Source organism: Lycium barbarum, chromosome 5 (assembly GCF_019175385.1).
Source record: "Lycium barbarum isolate Lr01 chromosome 5, ASM1917538v2, whole genome shotgun sequence".
Lineage (NCBI taxonomy): Eukaryota > Viridiplantae > Streptophyta > Magnoliopsida > Solanales > Solanaceae > Lycium > Lycium barbarum.
The window spans coordinates 3,592,725-3,610,198 of NC_083341.1; the positions used below are offsets into that span (position 1 = coordinate 3,592,725).

At 34.4% G+C, this 17,474-nt stretch overlaps 1 protein-coding gene across 9 annotated transcripts; it reads right to left on the bottom strand.

Moving 5' to 3' along the window:
* Window positions 1-7,605: 7,605 nt before the first annotated feature.
* Window positions 7,606-17,317, bottom strand: LOC132640178 (uncharacterized). 9 transcript variants are annotated; one of them, XR_009582176.1, is made up of 9 exons: window positions 17,155-17,317; window positions 15,828-15,883; window positions 15,210-15,468; window positions 10,883-10,992; window positions 10,678-10,750; window positions 10,172-10,578; window positions 9,883-10,060; window positions 9,484-9,605; window positions 7,606-7,856 (listed from the first exon to the last, which is right to left on the bottom strand). XR_009582176.1 is itself a non-coding variant. In XM_060356658.1 (8 exons), exon 3 carries the CDS (start codon window positions 13,764-13,766, stop codon window positions 11,541-11,543), a length of 2,226 nt encoding a protein of 741 aa, XP_060212641.1. In that variant the 5' UTR covers window positions 13,767-14,534; window positions 15,828-15,883; window positions 17,155-17,317; the 3' UTR covers window positions 7,606-7,856; window positions 9,484-9,605; window positions 9,883-10,060; window positions 10,172-10,578; window positions 10,678-10,755; window positions 10,883-11,540. The 9 variants fall into 9 exon arrangements, 1 of the variants encoding a protein (XP_060212641.1); XR_009582175.1 differs by having other exon boundaries at window positions 10,678-10,755; XR_009582179.1 differs by lacking the exon at window positions 15,210-15,468 and having other exon boundaries at window positions 10,883-10,986.
* Window positions 17,318-17,474: the final 157 nt, after the last annotated feature.

Genomic DNA, 17,474 nt, shown 5'->3' on the forward strand with positions numbered 1-17,474 from the left:
GTTCTGGTCAATAGGCTTAATAGCTAATTAGTGTATATTGTTTGTATGTCAGCCATATAAATCCATTTGGGCATCACTTCAGTTTGAGAGACTGAACGAATGTAAGAATTTAGTAAACATGATTTGTATTTCAAATCCAAAGCCGCTATTATATAGTTAGAGATAAAAAAAAAAAAAAGTAAGTTTAATATAATCTTATTGGGTTATCGGTTTAATCATTAACTAAAACCTTAAAACCGGAAACTGAACTGATAGCCCAATTAAAAAATTTACAAACTGTTTAGAAACCGTTAACCAAGTAACTCGCTACCGATAAACCAATTGCATTTTTTCTTCAGTTTATCGATTAAACCGATTTTTGCACACCCCTACTCTTCAGTTCAAATTTATCTTATCAGTTTCAAAGTTCATTACTATCTAATTTGTTTCACATATACACAAGCAGCGGCGGAGCCAAGTGGTGGTCAGGGTGTTCACCCAAACCCCCTTCGGCGAAAAATTACCATGTACACACAAGGTTAAAATTATTTTTTATGTATAAATAGTGGATGTTGAATCTCCTTGGCTTCCTCGTTTCTTACTCTTTTATATGTTTTAACCCCCTGGTGAAAAATCTTGGCTCCGCCGTTGTACACAAGTAGGTTAAAAGGTACAAATTGTCTGAGCAATGATCCTCACAACACTACATATTCACATCAAATTAAATAATGGTTGAATCTATCGGAAAACATTTAAAGTTGGCACGATTTTTCACTTAGACACCTAAATTTAACGGTGTTCCTATAGAGCATTTACAGTACCCAAAATTTATTCCAATTAGACACTTTTTGCTTAAGATATTCTTCAAGTCACCGGCCACAGAGATGAATGGTCTCCCAAAACGGCGAGCATGTGAGCAGCTATCACCTTCATAGTTGTGTCGGAGTGAGAAGATGGTGCTTTGAATCTATCGAGGGAAAGAGTATAATAAACACATGATGGTTCAATATAAAGTTAGGGGTCGTTTGGTAGCTGGTTTGGAGGTGGTTCAATATCATACCACATTTGGTAGCTCGTTAGGAGTTAAGTTATTCATGTATAAAATTAATACGGTGTTTGGTTTGTAATTTAGAAACCCGCAGAACTGATACATGTATAGATTGTGAGTGAATCTATGTGTTATTTACGAAAAAGAGTCATATTTGCCCCTCTATTATAAAGAAATATGGTATATTTGTCCTCCGTTATATATTTTCACTAAATACCCTACAGTCAAACTTTAGAGATATGTTACCCCCTCACCCGTTAAAACTAGTTATATTTACCCTCACCTACTTATTTTTCAGCTTTTAAAAAGGCACGTGTCATATTTTAAGGACCTGTTTGGCCATAAGAATTTTTCATTTTTTTTTCCAGAAAACGTTTTCACTTTATTTGGAAATTAACGTTTGTCCATGGAAATTCCAAATATAACTTGAAATTGTATATGGAATTTGAAAAACACCAAAAAAATTGTTTTCACCTTTTTTCACTTTCAGCACATTCAAACAACCAAATATTTTTTGCAAAAACTATAACCAAACACAACTCCATCCTCAACTCCAACTTCAAAATTCCAAATAAAGTGAAAAATATTTGATTTTCATGGCCAAACGCCTACTTATTAAGCGAAAAAATCAACCTCATTTAACCCTAAATTGTCCTAACCCACTTTTTACCCACGTCCAATCACTCTCATTTCTCTAGCTATATCCAGAAGATGTTATTAAGCCTGCAAAATCAATTATTGGTCCAAATGTTAGACCCCGTATTTTATACGTCGAATTATTCGTGAAGAAATCGATGCGAGTTAAAGACGGAACCCTTTCCGGACCCGAAATAAGAACCCTTAATCCTAAATTTCGAAATTTGGACTAGGTGTTTATAGATTTTTACTTAGTACAAATATTAGTGGAAGACTTATTACACATTTTAATATTGGCAAAGCATGCTAGTGGTATACATTTTAATATTGACAACTCATTATTTTAAGAAGGCATGCTATTACATGTTGGAAGACTCATTACACACACTTAAATATTAATTCATCTAATGCACATGCAATTGTAAAATAGACAATTAAAATTGAGAAGTGGGAAAGTGAGTCTCGGCCATGTAGCCGAACTAGTGGGATATTTCTTGAAATTTTGCTCAAGACCATGTGATTGGCTCAAAGCCATGAGGGGGACATGTGGCCAACACATGTGCATCATATTTAAACCCATTTGTTGACCAAAAATCAGATTTTTCCTTCACTCCATCTTCAACACAACAAACTAGAGAGAGAGAGAAAGCACAAGCCATGGCATTCGGCCATGGCTAAAAAAAAAAATAGAAGCTTGAGTTGTTGATCCAAAAATCAGATTTTCAAGTTAATTCAACCCTTTAGAAGTCCCTAACAACGTGAAGGTGATCATTAGATAGCAAGAGCAAGAGTTAAGTTCAAGACTCAAACCCTAGCCAAGTGGAGAAGTCAAAGTGCCAAGGTAAGGTTTAGCTTCTTTTGCATGTGTTGAGGGTGGTGTAAAACGTGTACTTGAGGTGTAAATATAAGTTGCATGCATGAAACTATGTGTGTTGATATTGAATCATGGTTGTAACTTGGTAAACATGAATTGCATGCATGAGATTTCGAATGCCGGTGTTGGAATGTTGTTGAACCGTGTGGACTATTTTAGGACGAATTTTGAGGTGTTGTGAATATGTAAATGTACATTACATGTATAAAATTATGAATGTTGGTGTTGAAACATGGTAATAGCCGAAGGGGCTGTTTTAGAGGTGATTTGGATATGTTGTGCATATGTAAATGTGAATTGCATGTATGAAATTGTGTGTGTGTTGATGTTGAGGCCTTGTGGAAGTCGTAAGGGACTGTTTGGTGTGGGATAATGGACTAATTTTATTTATTAATTATGGTTGTGGCTATCCTAGATTGCATGGCAAAAGAGTGAAAAGAATTGGAAGGTTAATGGTGAAGTTGTGTTGATTTGAACTTGTTGTTGTTTTGTTGAATTATGGCTGGTGTAGTGGACTGTTTTGTGGAAGACAGTGAACTGATTTTACTTGGTATTTTGATGGTTTTTGTCATGAATTTTATGATGGGAATGAAGGTATTTGATGGTTAGAGTTGGAAGTAAAATTGTTTATAGGTTGTTGTAAGGTTATAGTGTCGACAATGTAGCTATTTGCGTACGAATTTGGTGATATATTTATCGTGTGACTGCTGGTCGTATTTTACTGAAATTATATGAAAAAAGAGACATGAAATAATGTGTAAGAATCATATGTGGTTTGCTTGGTATGTTCGTAAACGTTTGCAAGAATTCCGGGCACCTTTATGTTGTTGGTTAGGGACTGTTTTGGGGCGTGTTGTTGATTAGGGACTGTTTTGGACTTGTTGTGGCTAGGAACTGTTTTAGATATGTTGTCTTCTTTAAATTGGAAATACTAATGATAGTTAAGAATATATATTGTATTTACGTTGTTTGGGTTGTTGTAAAGTTGTTACACGAAAACGTTAAGGCTACGGATTATTAGGAGCAACTTGAGAATGTAGTAGCCATATGTGAATCGTTATGGAATGTTGTGAATGTGGGCTATTTGGAATGTTATGTGGGCTGTCCGGGTTGGTATTGAACATATGATTATTGATTTTGGAATTGGTTGTATGTAGTTGGGTTGCATATAAAGAAAACGTCGTCTAAACATCTAGAAAGGAGTTACTAACGTTAGAATACGTTTTAATCTCCCCGTAGCTTAACCATAATTCTTGACGTCTTAATATAGGTTGAGACTTTGGGCAGCGTATACGTGTTGTGTTACGAATAAACGCTAAAGGTATGTAAAGTTGTCCCTTCCTTCTTTTGGCATGTCTTAGATATAAGTGACATATGATATGAGCTTTGGAGTAATTCTATTCATAAGTTCGAGTGTGATTCAAGATTCTTATTCACTTCTTGATGTTAGAATTCTTAAGGTAATTGAGCTATTGCCTTTCAAGTCTTTTGTACGTTGGATAATAGTCGATATATATCAGCTTCTATTTGTAGTAACTCTATGATGACTCATGTCTTGACTTCACTACATATTCATACTGTACATCATATATGTTGTTATTGTTCCACCCGATCAGCTGGATTATGATATTCTTAAGCCGGAAGCGGCTGCCCGAAGGGGCCATCATTCTTATTAAGCCGGAAGCGGCTGCCCGAAGGGCCCATCATTATTATGCCGGAAGCGGCAATCCGAAGGGACTATTGTATTATTGTGTATATTCTATATTTATATTATGTATGCTAGAGTTGTGGAAGGGACCATAAGGCACGGTTCAAAATACTGTTCCAGGTTATCCCCGGGTTGCTTTCTAAACTTGTTTATTGTTACGTTTTTCCTTGTTTATGATTCAGTAAGGCTTTACATATTCAGTACATATTCCGTACTGACCCCCTTTCTTCAGGGGCTGCGTTTCATGCCCGCAGGTTCAGGGACGCGGTTCGACAATCCAGCCACCTAGGAGGAGTCAGCACTGAGAGTCAGACAGCTCCACTTGCTTCGGAGACTGTTCCTGTCTTGGTATGATTTTGTGTATATATTGTGGGCACGACGGGGCCCTGTCCCGTCGCTTATGCATGGTCATACTCTTCTAGTAGTCTGCGAACAGCGTGGGTGTCATGGTTACTGTTTGGCCTTGTCGGCCATTGTTTTGTTGTACAGAAGTATTGGTAGCCTCGTTGGTTTGCCTTGTCATACGTTACGTATATGTATCAATATGTTTTGGGATGTTTTAAGTTACAAGTCGACTTGGTTATTCTATTTACAGCTTTCAAACTTAGTTAAATAAACCCTATTGAATGCCATGAGTGAGTACAGGTAACATAAGTTGGGTTATCGGGCAGGTTAAGCTCGATCACTCGTCATGGCCCTAGGTTGGGTCGTGACACCAAAGCACCCTGATCTTTTTTGGGAGAATTAATTAAGGGTGACAAAAAAAAAAAATTCAAATTTAAATTGTAGTAACTCAAGTTATTTTTATTGAGTAGGGGTGACAAAAATTAGATTAGTGATTAACGAGTTTTCACTCATTTTCGGACGCGCCTCCAAGTTTTTGTTTTTCCACTTTGGCCCAACTTTATATAAAACCCTAAATACCTAATATGGGTGGAAAAATAAAAGCACTGTTTCTACCACCAACGACCTCTTCTCCTTCTTCAGTCATCTTCTTCATCTCCTGCTTCTTTCTTCTACTTCTTCTCTCCTCCTCCTCCTCCTGCTTCTTCTTCTTCTTCTTCTTCTTCTTCTTCTTCTTTTTCTTCTTCTTCTTCTTCTTTTTCCTCCTCCTTCTTTGTGTCTCCTCCTCCTCCTCCTCATTCTTCTTCTTCTTCTTCATCATTTAGAAAACATTTGCTCAAGAAAAAGAAAAAGAAAAAAACCCACTTGATTTACGTAATTTCTAAACCGAATTTCATTCGTGCAACACTAGCATTACTTCATAGGTGATTTTCGCTCATTTGGTAAGTAAAATAATAGTGTTTTATTTCAATTATTCGTCTGGGTATAGTTGCTAATTTTCCAACAATTTACAGTAGCAGTTATAGTTGTTACAACAAGTGCAAAAGATGTTGTATAAGAGCTTCTGAATTTATTGCAACAACTGTTGTATTTTTCTGCAACACTTGGAACAATTTATACAGTTGCAACTTTTGTACTAATCTGTTGCAACAACTGCTAAAAATGTGTATAAATAATTTAGAACAGTTGTCGTACTTTTGCGACAAGTAGTCCACTTGTTGCAACAACTGTGAAAGCTATTGGATAACTTCTACTCTTTCAAACAACTCACTGACTTGTTGCAACAGCTACATTAGTTGTTGGACATATTTTACAGTTGTTGGATGAAACCGAAACTAAAACTGAAGTTCAACAATTAAGTGAGTTGTTGCAGCAAGTGGCCTACTTGTTGCAACAACTCACTTGGTTGTTGGACATATTTTTACAGCTCAGACAAACTGAAGCAGTCTTCAACAACTAATGTGAGTTGTTGCAACAAGTAACCTACTTATTGCAACAAGTAGGCCACTTGTTGCAATAACTACATTAGTTGTTGGACATATTTTATAGCTGTTGGATGAAACAAGACTAAAACTGAAGCTGTCTCCAACAACTAAGTGAGTAGTTGCAACAAGTAGGCTACTTGTTGCAACGACCACTCCAGTAATTTCATTTTGTAACTATACTGTCATGACTAATTTTTTTAAAACAAATTATGTTCAGGTACCATTAATGGGGGACTAAAAAACAATAGGGGTTTGGTGAAGACTTTAGTAAAGACTTCGTTGAAACTTGTAGCGACTCGAGTCCAATATGGTGAATACTTTGGAAGGCGAATATATGAGTACTCATCTCCATATTATAATTCCAAGTCCAATCCGATTATTCGCGCCTATCCCCTATAAGGTGGAGAAATACATAATTGCATACTATGAATCATGCGTCTTCTGAAGAGTCTTGGGTAGTTCCTTTGGAGTTGTTAGAGAGAGAAATACCTCCTCCACATGTTGATCCGAGCAAAGCAGGAAGAAGGCAGACAAAGAGGAGACGTAAAATCGGGGAATCATTTCCAACGAGGAAAAATAAATGCTCCATATGTAAAATAGTTGGCCACAAAAAAATTACATGCCCAAACCGAAATACTCCATAGTAGTTAATCTTGCACTGTTTTATAATAATAATTACTGTTGTTGGTGTTATTGAACTTGGATTTCATGACATTTTAATTTTGTCCTTTCTTGCAATGGTAAATTATGTTGTTGTTGCTTGTTAACTTGATTTATATTAGATCTTGATCTTGCTTATATCACAAATGTATGTTATATTGTAAATTCTATTGTTAATAAATTGCTACACAATTTCCAATAAGTAAGAAATTTGTTGCAACAGCTTTATTACTTGTTGGTGTTTTTCCAGCAAGCGATGGGCCTTGTTGCAGAAACTAGTGAGTTGTTGAACATATTATAACAGATGGGAGTTTCTAAGAAGTACCAAATCTGTTACAGAAATTAGGTAGCGTGTTGTGTTTTATCCAACAAGTGGAGCGACTTACTGCAGAAACTAGGTAACTTGTTGTGTCGTGTCCAACAAGTGTAATGATTTGTTGCAGAAACTAGGTAACTTGTTGTGTTGTGTCCAACAAGTGTAATGATTTGTTGCAGAAACTAGGTAACTTGTTGTGTTTTATCCAACAAGTGGTATGACTTGTTGCACAACTATGTTAGTTACTGCAACAGATACTACTAGATTCACCCATATATAGTAATCAACAAAGGAAGTCAATTATATTTAGTAATAAACAAAGGAAATCAATGATATTTAGTGATCATTATATATACTTAATCAATTTGGTGGTATTTTGAGTCAGGACAGATGATTAACTAAGTCTCTATGCACTAAATCAATTGATCTTTAAAGTGTTTTGATGGGAACTACTTGATTCACCTATATTTAGTAACTAGATGGCCCGTGCCCGTGCTATGCACGGGCGTACGACTGACATCATTGTTTGTATTATTTGTGCAATTATTACAGGAATACTAAAAGGATCATAACACTAAGAAAATAATTCTACGTGTTTCAGGTTTTAATACTTCATAATATTTACGTGCACTAAGCAACAAAAGTATACAATATTGTGAAATCGTACATTCTTCATTTTCAATGAGGAAATCTGTTTACATTATGGAAAAAAGAAGCACCATGCCTTTTGAAATTTGACCACTCCATAAAGCTTTGTTGTCATAACTCATAAGCCTTTTTTCCCAAGTTGTCAAAGATATTAGAACCTGCCATTAGAAACCATAGGGATGAGTACTTGTCTACCAAAATAAAAGAAAGATTTTGGAAAGCGTAAGAAATGACGTGGACACAATGTGAAGTAGGATGCAAGTAAAATGTTTGTGTCCTGTTAAGGTAAAGAGAAATACTATGATGCTATTATAAAATCAATAGCTCTTGGAACTATAAGTTGGTAGAAGGAACCCATGGGTGCAAGTTGGCATAACTTTGAGTCTACTCTGTTACCGATGCATTAAGCAGCAATCAATGAAACAACAAGCTATATTGAGTGAGGAATGGCAGTTTGTTACTTGAAAGCCCTTCTAAGGCTAACTAGCACTTTAGTAAAAAACTAAGTAAGAAAACAACTTCACATCATTTGTGAGATTTTGCTTTGCAAATATATTCAGATGATGACAAAGGACTATAAAGGAAAAAATCAAACTTTTATTCTATTGTATTCTGCTTAACATAGTAGTCAAAAATCATGAGATGATAATTTTTAATCCAAACATAGTTTTCACCCGGATTGATCACGTCACAAACCTTATTCGCAAGGGGATCTTGTGCTGATACATAAGCCACCCACAAAGACTTATCAGACCAGAAATTGTGAGTTGGTGTCACAAGTAGCATGTAATGAAACAAAGGGCACAAGAAATGCTTGCAAAAGTCATGATAATACTTGTTTATCAATGATAAGATAGTTGGTACATACTTAAATTTCATTCATAAGAATTTTACTACTTGCTCTTGTTTATTGAATTCTAAATCTGATGCCTTCAAACACCCCACATAAATAATCTCCAAATCTAGTCTTTCAGCTGCAAAATTAGTGTATGTAAAGCATATTTGTCCCATTCAAAACACCACTTTTTTCCTCCTTATCCCTAAGCCTTCAGTTGATACTAATTTGCTACAATTACTTTCATTATAATAATTAGAGTAATCCGATCAACACCAGAACTGTCATCAATAATTCATCAAAGACCTTGATCAATTGTGTTTCTTTAGTTCCATGCAAGAGTGGTATTTCATTACACCACAGATGTGGTATCTTGAAAGTGTGATTTTTCATAAGATTGGAAGGAGAAACATCCAGCATAAACATTAGATATTTAACATTGCAACAAAGGATAGTTTTTTCTTACATGGCAAACAAATTGGTACTAACAAAAAGAGCAGCGAAAGCAACTCAACTTACATTGCAATCAACCTAGGTCAAGTCAAATTTCAAAAACCTCATCAGACAGAGGATGGTATTAAACTGTACACCTTTTCACCATTCCAAATGATATTAAAGGTAGTTGTTGGTTTTAAATATTTCGAAATGTACAGTGGAAGGGCTCTTATAAACATAATAATTAAGCTGCTCATTTTCTAAAAAAGTTAAAGAGTGAAGCAATGAAGGTTTGTCTAAGTTTGGATCAAACTATTATGTGTATTACTAAAGAATTACGAAGTTCTTGATTCCATGTTCAAATGCTAGCAACTGCATTTTTTTTAAAAAGGAAGAAGAAGATAGACTGCTCAATTTATAGATGAAAGTTGGTCAGTACATAACTTGGTATTTGTTATTATTTTTGGTATATATAGATCTCACGCAAGATAGCCAAGTAGGAGGTATCAGTTTACCGCTTTACAAATTTCTTCACCCTCATTTGATGACGATCTTAAAGATGCTGAAACTTGTCTTTAGCAGTTCCATAGGCTCTCATTACATTCACTTCCTTCAAGTTAAGCACCTTTCTACTGTCCTACAACCCAAAAGAATAAGGTCTAGTTTTCTATATCAGTGGGGAAATCTCTGCCAAATATTTTTGCTAGAATAGTTTTCAATCTATCTCCATGATGGAAACCAATTGTAATTCCTAAACAGACACAAGAAAGGAAAGATGTATTACATACACTATCCCTCATCTATCTTTCATTAATCACACTGTTAGCTGTTGGAGAAAATCAAAGGCACAGAGAAGAGCAATGAACAAAATATAAGAGAGATGAACAAATATTTTGCAGACATCGAAGACATACCTGAAGTTCGATTCACACGCCCAAATCAATTTGGAGCAAACCACATGCATCTACTTTTTGGAGAATAACAAGTTCAAATCTTTCTTCAGATTGAGTTGCAACCCGTGAACATCAATTCCTAAAGTATCAGCGAGACATGCTACCATAGCTGTATTTACACACTTATAAAGTGTAAAGCCTGCATATGGTAATGGAATTTTGACTTCGAAGTGAATAACATTTTCAAAAGTCTTATGCACAATGAATTAAATAAAAGAAAGAAACATAGGTGTGACATATGAATACTTACCTAGAGTGTACTCAAATACTACTTCAACTACCATAACAACCCACATAGTATTCCATCCAACAACTTCAGACAGAGGTCTCATGTAATAAAACACAGACACAAGGGAAAGAGCCAATCCTACTTTGAGGCAATGAACAACCTTTTTTTGGGAGAATTAGGTGCAAAAAAAATTGCCACTTAAGTGTATTGTTGAAATTTGTAGAATATGCAAAACAAATGCTTTTGGTTTCTCTGACATATATGTCGTCAGCTTCTTCATTGCAATGTTATCATACGACTAAGGAAAGGAAGCAAAGTTACTCTGGAAGCACTCTATCATTCAACTCCAGTTCTTGTTGGGCCCATGCTTCAGTAATTGAAGAAAAGATAATCACAGGCCAACCGAGTAATGCACTTACCTTTAAGATCTGACACATGAAAATGTTCAAAAAATAAGTTAAACAAGATGAAAGTCACATCATCCCCAAAGAGTAATTGAAAAATGAAAACGGAAAAACAGAATACACCTGCCACTAAGGTAAGAATCTAAGGCAGCCAAAGAGGTGTCATAGGTAAATTCACCAGATGTAGAAGCTCCCCCTGAACTACAATAACTATGATTAGCAGCCAAGTAACAATAAAAAACATTTGTTCATTGGTACTTTCAGTAAAGAATTCTTAATTGATAGAGCAAGCAAAGAACAAAGTATATGTTGAAGATGGAAGACTTACTTTCTCTATAGCGCCTTTTCTTCAATCAATGCATGTACGGAATTGGTTAAAAGAACAAATGCCACAGGAATTTCAAGAATAGCTAGACAAAATTTGGTAATTAACTTCTCCTTGAAAAATAATTAAAGTGGGTTAAACAATGGAATAGTATGATAAAGGAAGTAAGGTTGATGAAAAATGTAAATGAAAGTAATAACTTACATATGTTATATGAATAGTTAGTAGCTTTTTGAAAGTCCTAAGAGAATGCTTTACGGATAATTTCATTATATACTATATTGTAGGTAGAATGATCATCGGGATCGTCTACTGTTGCGGGTCGGATTAATATTTTTACACAGTCTGAACTTCTTGCTCTTGATAAAGCAACATAAAGTTGACCGTGTGAAAAGACAGGTTCACGTAAATAAATTCCTACGGAATCTAGTGTTTGACCTTGAGCTTTATTTATAGTCATAGCAAAACATAGTCGAATAGGAAATTGTGTTCTTTTAAATTGAATAGACAATTTTTCGTCTTGTGAACATAACAATGGTATTCGAGGAATAAAAACATGTTTGCCTTTAAAGTCACCACTTGCAATTTTAGAACTAATAATATGAGTTTTGAAATCAGAACAAATTAAGCGTGTACCATTGCATAAACCTTCAGAAGGATTTCAATTGCGTAGTAGTATAATTGGACAATTTTGCTTTAGAACTAACTTATAAAGAGGCAAACCAGTAGGATTCAAAGTATGGAGGAAGTCTTCAAATTGGCTTTGGTCTTTTGGCTCTATAGTTTCAACAATTCCAATGAATGTCACAGCAGTTGTGGGAAATTCATCTATGAACATCTGATTAATTTCGTTTACGAAATCATTTTTGGTCGTTAAGATAACACGTGATGTTACGGAGGATGTATCAGACATGAGCATCTGTAGATTGGGATAAACAGTTTTGAATAAAATATTTAATGAATCTTTCTCATTCGTAAAAGGAATAAGAAATGATTTTGGAACCTCAATTTTATCATGTTCATTAACTTCTTCTCTTCCATCTCCAATTCTTAGTAAATACTCACAAAATGTAGGATCTTTGCATGCACGCATATTTTGTGTCAAATGGAATTTTTGAAGATGATCCCAGATATTTGAATACAATAAACATTCACGTATGAAATCCTTTTTTGTTCCGCTTTTCACAACAAGTAAAGTCTGTCTAAAATCGCCTCCAAAAACTACGACTTTTCCACCAAATAGTGTATTTATACCCATAAGATCTCTCAAGAGTGAATCAAAAGTCTCAACAAGTTTTTTCCTAGCCAGTGATACCTCATCCCATACTATTAGCTTTGCATCTTGAATTAAAAATGCAAGTGAACTCTGTTTACTTATATTGCAACAGTAATTTTCGCCTACATCAATAGGAAGTTTAAAACGTGAGTGGGAAGTTCGTCCTCCAGGGAGTACTGAAGCTGCAACACCAGAAGTTGTTGTGGCTAAAGCTATAAATCCTTTTGATCGTACAGTAGCTAATAAAGCGCGGTATAAAAATGTTTTTCCTGTTCCTCCAGGCCCATCAATAAAGAATGCTCCTGGTTCATTTGAGAATATTTTATTAAGTATGGTGATGTACGCTTGTTCTTGTTCTTGTTCTTGTTCTTTATTTAGTTTTTTATATAGTAATAAATCTTCTTCAGTTACAATTATGTTTCTTTCTAAATGGGTGTCTCTAGCCTCTTGCATTATACTAGAAGATGTAAAAGATGTAATATTTTCTGATGTGAGTTTAAATTCATTGATATTCCGTCCAATTGAATGCAATATATCATTTATGTGGCTTAGAACTAAATAACGAATGTTTTTTGTTTGTATGTTTGGCATAGCTGTAAAGTCTTCAGACATGGAGCTTTCAAATCTTTCCCATAATTCTTTTGGATTAGCAGGACTACAATATACTAATAGTGTAGCAAATAAACGTCGTAGACTATAAGGAATTTGGTAATTTGAAGCTTCTAACATACATTCAATTAAGTTATTATCAGAAGCTAACAATCCTCTTTTTTCTGCAGATTCTCTAAATGTGTTATAGGATTTTCCGTTTACAGTCTTGAGATCTTCATATGATTTTGGTCCTCGTATGTTCATCAATAATAGTCGAAGGTAGTATCTTTCTCCTTCCGTTGGATGACAACTAATAATACGTCCAATAGCATAACCTTGTCTTCGACGTGACCACATTTTATCAGTCATCGACCAAACAAAATGTTCTGGGAATTCTTTGTACAATAAGTTAAGTTCTATGGCATGTTTATTTTTTTCGTTCATTGAAAAAAATTCTGTCAACATTGTTCTTCGATTTGTAGGATTTTTAAGTATTGAATTTAGATTTGTAGTCGTTTTAAAGGAGACAAATTGTTGATTTTTAAGATGTAGCTGAAGTTGGTATACATTGGGATTCATCTCATTGATATGAAACGCAAACAAACGCCACATAGCTTCTGGAGGTGATACCCATCTGCCTGATCTATATTCCTTTATTTCATCTATGTCTGTATTATTAGTGTTATTACTTTGTAGATTGAAAGCAATTTTATCATTCCCTTTACAAATGTATTTATAGAGATATTTAACAACTTTAATATCTGCACAAACTTCAACATTTATGTGACAATTAAACTTGCTTAGTAGATATGGATTGTAAGGAACTACCCATGAATTGTCAAGATATTGGGCTCTAATTTTTACAAATTTTCCAGTATCTCGTCTCCTATATATTGGATATGAATTTTGACCTTTGGATGTTTCATTGGCATAACTTTTGTGGTATTTAAATTTACAATATCCCTTTTTCTTCATGCACGAATTTGTAGGATTTAAAGTTCCACAAGGTCCATGCATCATATGCTTAATAACCAAAGAATGTAAATATTAATTTGTATCAGAATTTGGTAGTTCGGCACAAACAATTCTATCATAAGCCTCAGGTGTCAATAATTTATACTCATCTTCAAGTATAATAAGGAAATGTGCATGAGGAAGACCTCTTTTTTGAAATTCTATAGAGTACATAAAAGCAGCAACTTTACCGAATATACGTTTTTTAACTATATCAGATTTTAGTTCTTCTAGTTTGCTTTAAATACTCGGCTTATTAAATCGGGTCTATTTTGTATTTCATCAGTTGGTAGTAAGAAATCTTCTATTTCTGGCCATGAAGAATTACATGTCATGGTCAGAAAGATATCGGGTAAAACTGTTGGAATACTCTCCCAGAATGTAAAGTATCATTTTCTTCATCATCTCTAATTTGAAGTTTGTAACAGTAATATTCACGACAAGATACAGTGTTCTTTTTCTGTCTTTCTTTCTGCAAAATTTCTTGTTCAATATCAAGAAATCCATCAATTGAAGACATGTTGGATACACTTGGAATGTTCTGATGTTTGCAAGAAGAAGAATTTCTAGGGAAGTTTGATTTTTGTATAACTCTTTGAATACCACAATGCCAACCATTTTCACCATAGGGAAACAACAAAGGGTACTGTAATGCATCGTAACAACCATAGTAATAGTGAATCAGTTGGTTAGTGTTACTATGTGTGTAAACACGAATATGTGGTGTAGAAGCAGGGTTGTCTAATTCTTCATCAGTCCATATAGCTGCAACTTCTGAAACATTGGGTAAGTTGTATGTTTGTTGGTCCAAAGCAGAATCACATTTAAGTGCAATGTAGAAGTTGGATAAATCTGGAATATGTCTTAGAGATTTTAGAAAAACGGAGTATGGATTAATTTTTAGAATATTGACTAATTTCGCAATAACAGATCTATTGAGGTTTTCTGAAAAGGTCATTCTATTAGCTATATCATTCTCATTATCGTAAAAATAAAGTTGTAAATTTCTTGCATTGTTATCTGTAGTAGTGAGGCTATTAAGAAAATGATACATTTGTCATTGAACTTTAAATGTGTAGATTCCTTGAGTTCTTTGTGCCAATTCCTTATCGTACTTTACTCCAAGTGAAGTGAATGCAAACATATTATTGTATGTTCTAATATAAGTACAGAAATGATTGGATTCATCGGAGTTGCCATAGTAGAAACTTTTTAATTCAGGAGGTAGTTGGTGTGAAACTAATTTTACTGAACCATTACTACAGCAAAAGCTTGGGGTTTCATATTGAAATCTTTTGGCTTTGCAGAATCTACAATTTGGGACCTTTTTTAAAATAGTAGAATAGGAAGGTAGTGGATTGATATTCCAACAACCTACATGTGTTGATTTGCGGCCTGATCTAACATAAATAGAGCGGCGAAGTAAAAACGAAGTTTGATTTAACCAACCAATTCGAGAAGAAGAAGGTGTCTCTTGAATGAACAGAGCAGGTTGTCCCAGAGCAGGTTCTCCTGAAATCATGCTTTTCTGAGTAGAACAGTTAGGAGTAGAATTTTCTAAGAGAGTATGTCTTCTCGCAGCATATTCTACCCGACGCCGTTCTAGACGTGCTGCCTTTTGGTCAGGCGGCATTTCTTTATAGGCAATACGACGTCTAAGATTTTTTTCCATTTGGACGTTCTTCGTCTTTCTTTTTTTGTCAGACATCTGATTTCAAAGTACTCAGTTAGAACCCATTTTTTTTTGTCATAGTTAAAATTTAATATATTCTTACAACACACGCACACATATAATTAAAACCAAAAAATAGTAATAAAATATGAAGATAAACAGTTACAGAAATCAGATTGGTGGTATCTCTCCCCAAAAAATTATACTCACATTGATGGTATCTCTCCCTTGAGATGGCTTTTGACATGGAAGTTACTAAATAATTACTCTAATAAATCTAAATCAAATAGACTCTTAATCTCCTGACATCTTGTTAAATAAATAAACTGACGAAATTTGGATATATAGACCAACTCAGTAATTTAATAATAATGTGAAACCAAAGGCAAAATTACCTTTAAGTCGTAACAGTGTTCGTCTATGCCGCTGAAGCAACTTTACTTTACAAACACTGCGCAATCAAAATTGTAGGACCATTATATGCCAATTAAATGGATGGAAAAAGTAGGTGATTTTATATAATATAATGGATTAAATAAAATACAAATTCACGAAATACACGTTATAATCCCAATCATAACACCAGTCAATTTCTTTCTATGACAAGAAATTGTTATTAGGTGTGTATGTCTGCAAACTTAGGTGCAACAGATTTAGAAACAGAATTTCACAGCATCCTCAGAATTCATTTCAGTCATCAATTCAGTCTTACCTGTGCACTAAATTAATATTGCTGAAGAAGCTACAGGAAAAAATTGAAAGAAAATTAAAAAGGAAAGTTGTGGTCTGGTTTGATAACGTCTATGAAACTCTAGCCCAAGTTTAGGAGGTCTAAATAAGCTCAGCAACTATTTTCTTACTGATCATTGGAAATCAAAGCATATTATATTACCATTTCATGAAAGACCTCCAACAGGGAACACTATCTTTGAATTTCCACTACTAAATTGTTCACAGTTAAAAAGAGTGCTATTTAATAAAAGCAATGAAATTTTTAATATATCAACATATACAGGAAAATAAGGACAAAGGGAAAAAACCTAATTTCTTAAATTGGTGTTGCCCTTTCTTTCGTTCTCTTCATAAAATAAAATTGAAAAATTGGAAGAAACCAAATTGCTATGAACCCCAAATTGCAAGTATAAAATTGTAGATACTTTATTATAGCCATATAATTCAGAATTTAAATTGGGTATCTTTTAACTTTGAATTTTCCGGAGAAATTTATTGAAAGATGATGATGGGACAACTCACCAAACATAGAGATGGCAGTGAAGAAGAGAGGAGTTGAAGTGTAAAATAAACCTTACCTAGCGGATGCAGATGAGCATAAGAGAGAGTTGGTTGTGACCCTTTTTTTTTTTCTTTTCTCGTTAATAGAGATAGGCAGAAAGAGACATGGATATACAGGAAGAGAAAAAAAAAACGAAGCAGAGAGAATATAAGCACAAACCCAAAAGTGAAGGAGCACTTGAAAAATCCAGGATTCACTTTGAGTAGTTAACAGATGTCCATAAATAGAAGAGAAAAAACCCCCAAACACTCTTGACCCCCCGACCTTAATTTATCAACAGCGACAATCAAAGAATTGGAAACCATAATACAACCCTTGCATTTATACAGAGAGAAGCTAGAAAACCAATGAACAAATAACAATAAACTGGGTGTGCTCGGATTCATATATTCATACCAAAATTAAAAAGAGCGGAAAGAGGGACTTACCAGAAAACCACTAATAAAATGAGATGTAATTCCAAGTAGACAGATCTTGAACACTGGAGGAAGATTTTCAATGGAGTGTCTTTGATTTGGGGAATAAAGAAAGAAAGAGATGAGGAAGGAGGAAGAGTCAAATGGAACGAAGTAGAACCTTCTATGTGTGTTGAAAAAGTAAAGGAATGGAAGATGCAATGACAGATACACTAAAGTTTAGCCATAAAAGAGCACATATTTACGATAATACCCTTCGTCGTCCAACAAACCCTCACTTATTAATAGTAGAATAAACAATGGAAATCAATGATATTTACTGATCATTATAT

Bases quoted from the DNA above. Each gene is read 5' to 3' on its own strand.
- LOC132640178 (XM_060356658.1), bottom strand. From the start codon at position 13,766: ATGATGCATGGACCTTGTGGAACTTTAAATCCTACAAATTCGTGCATG.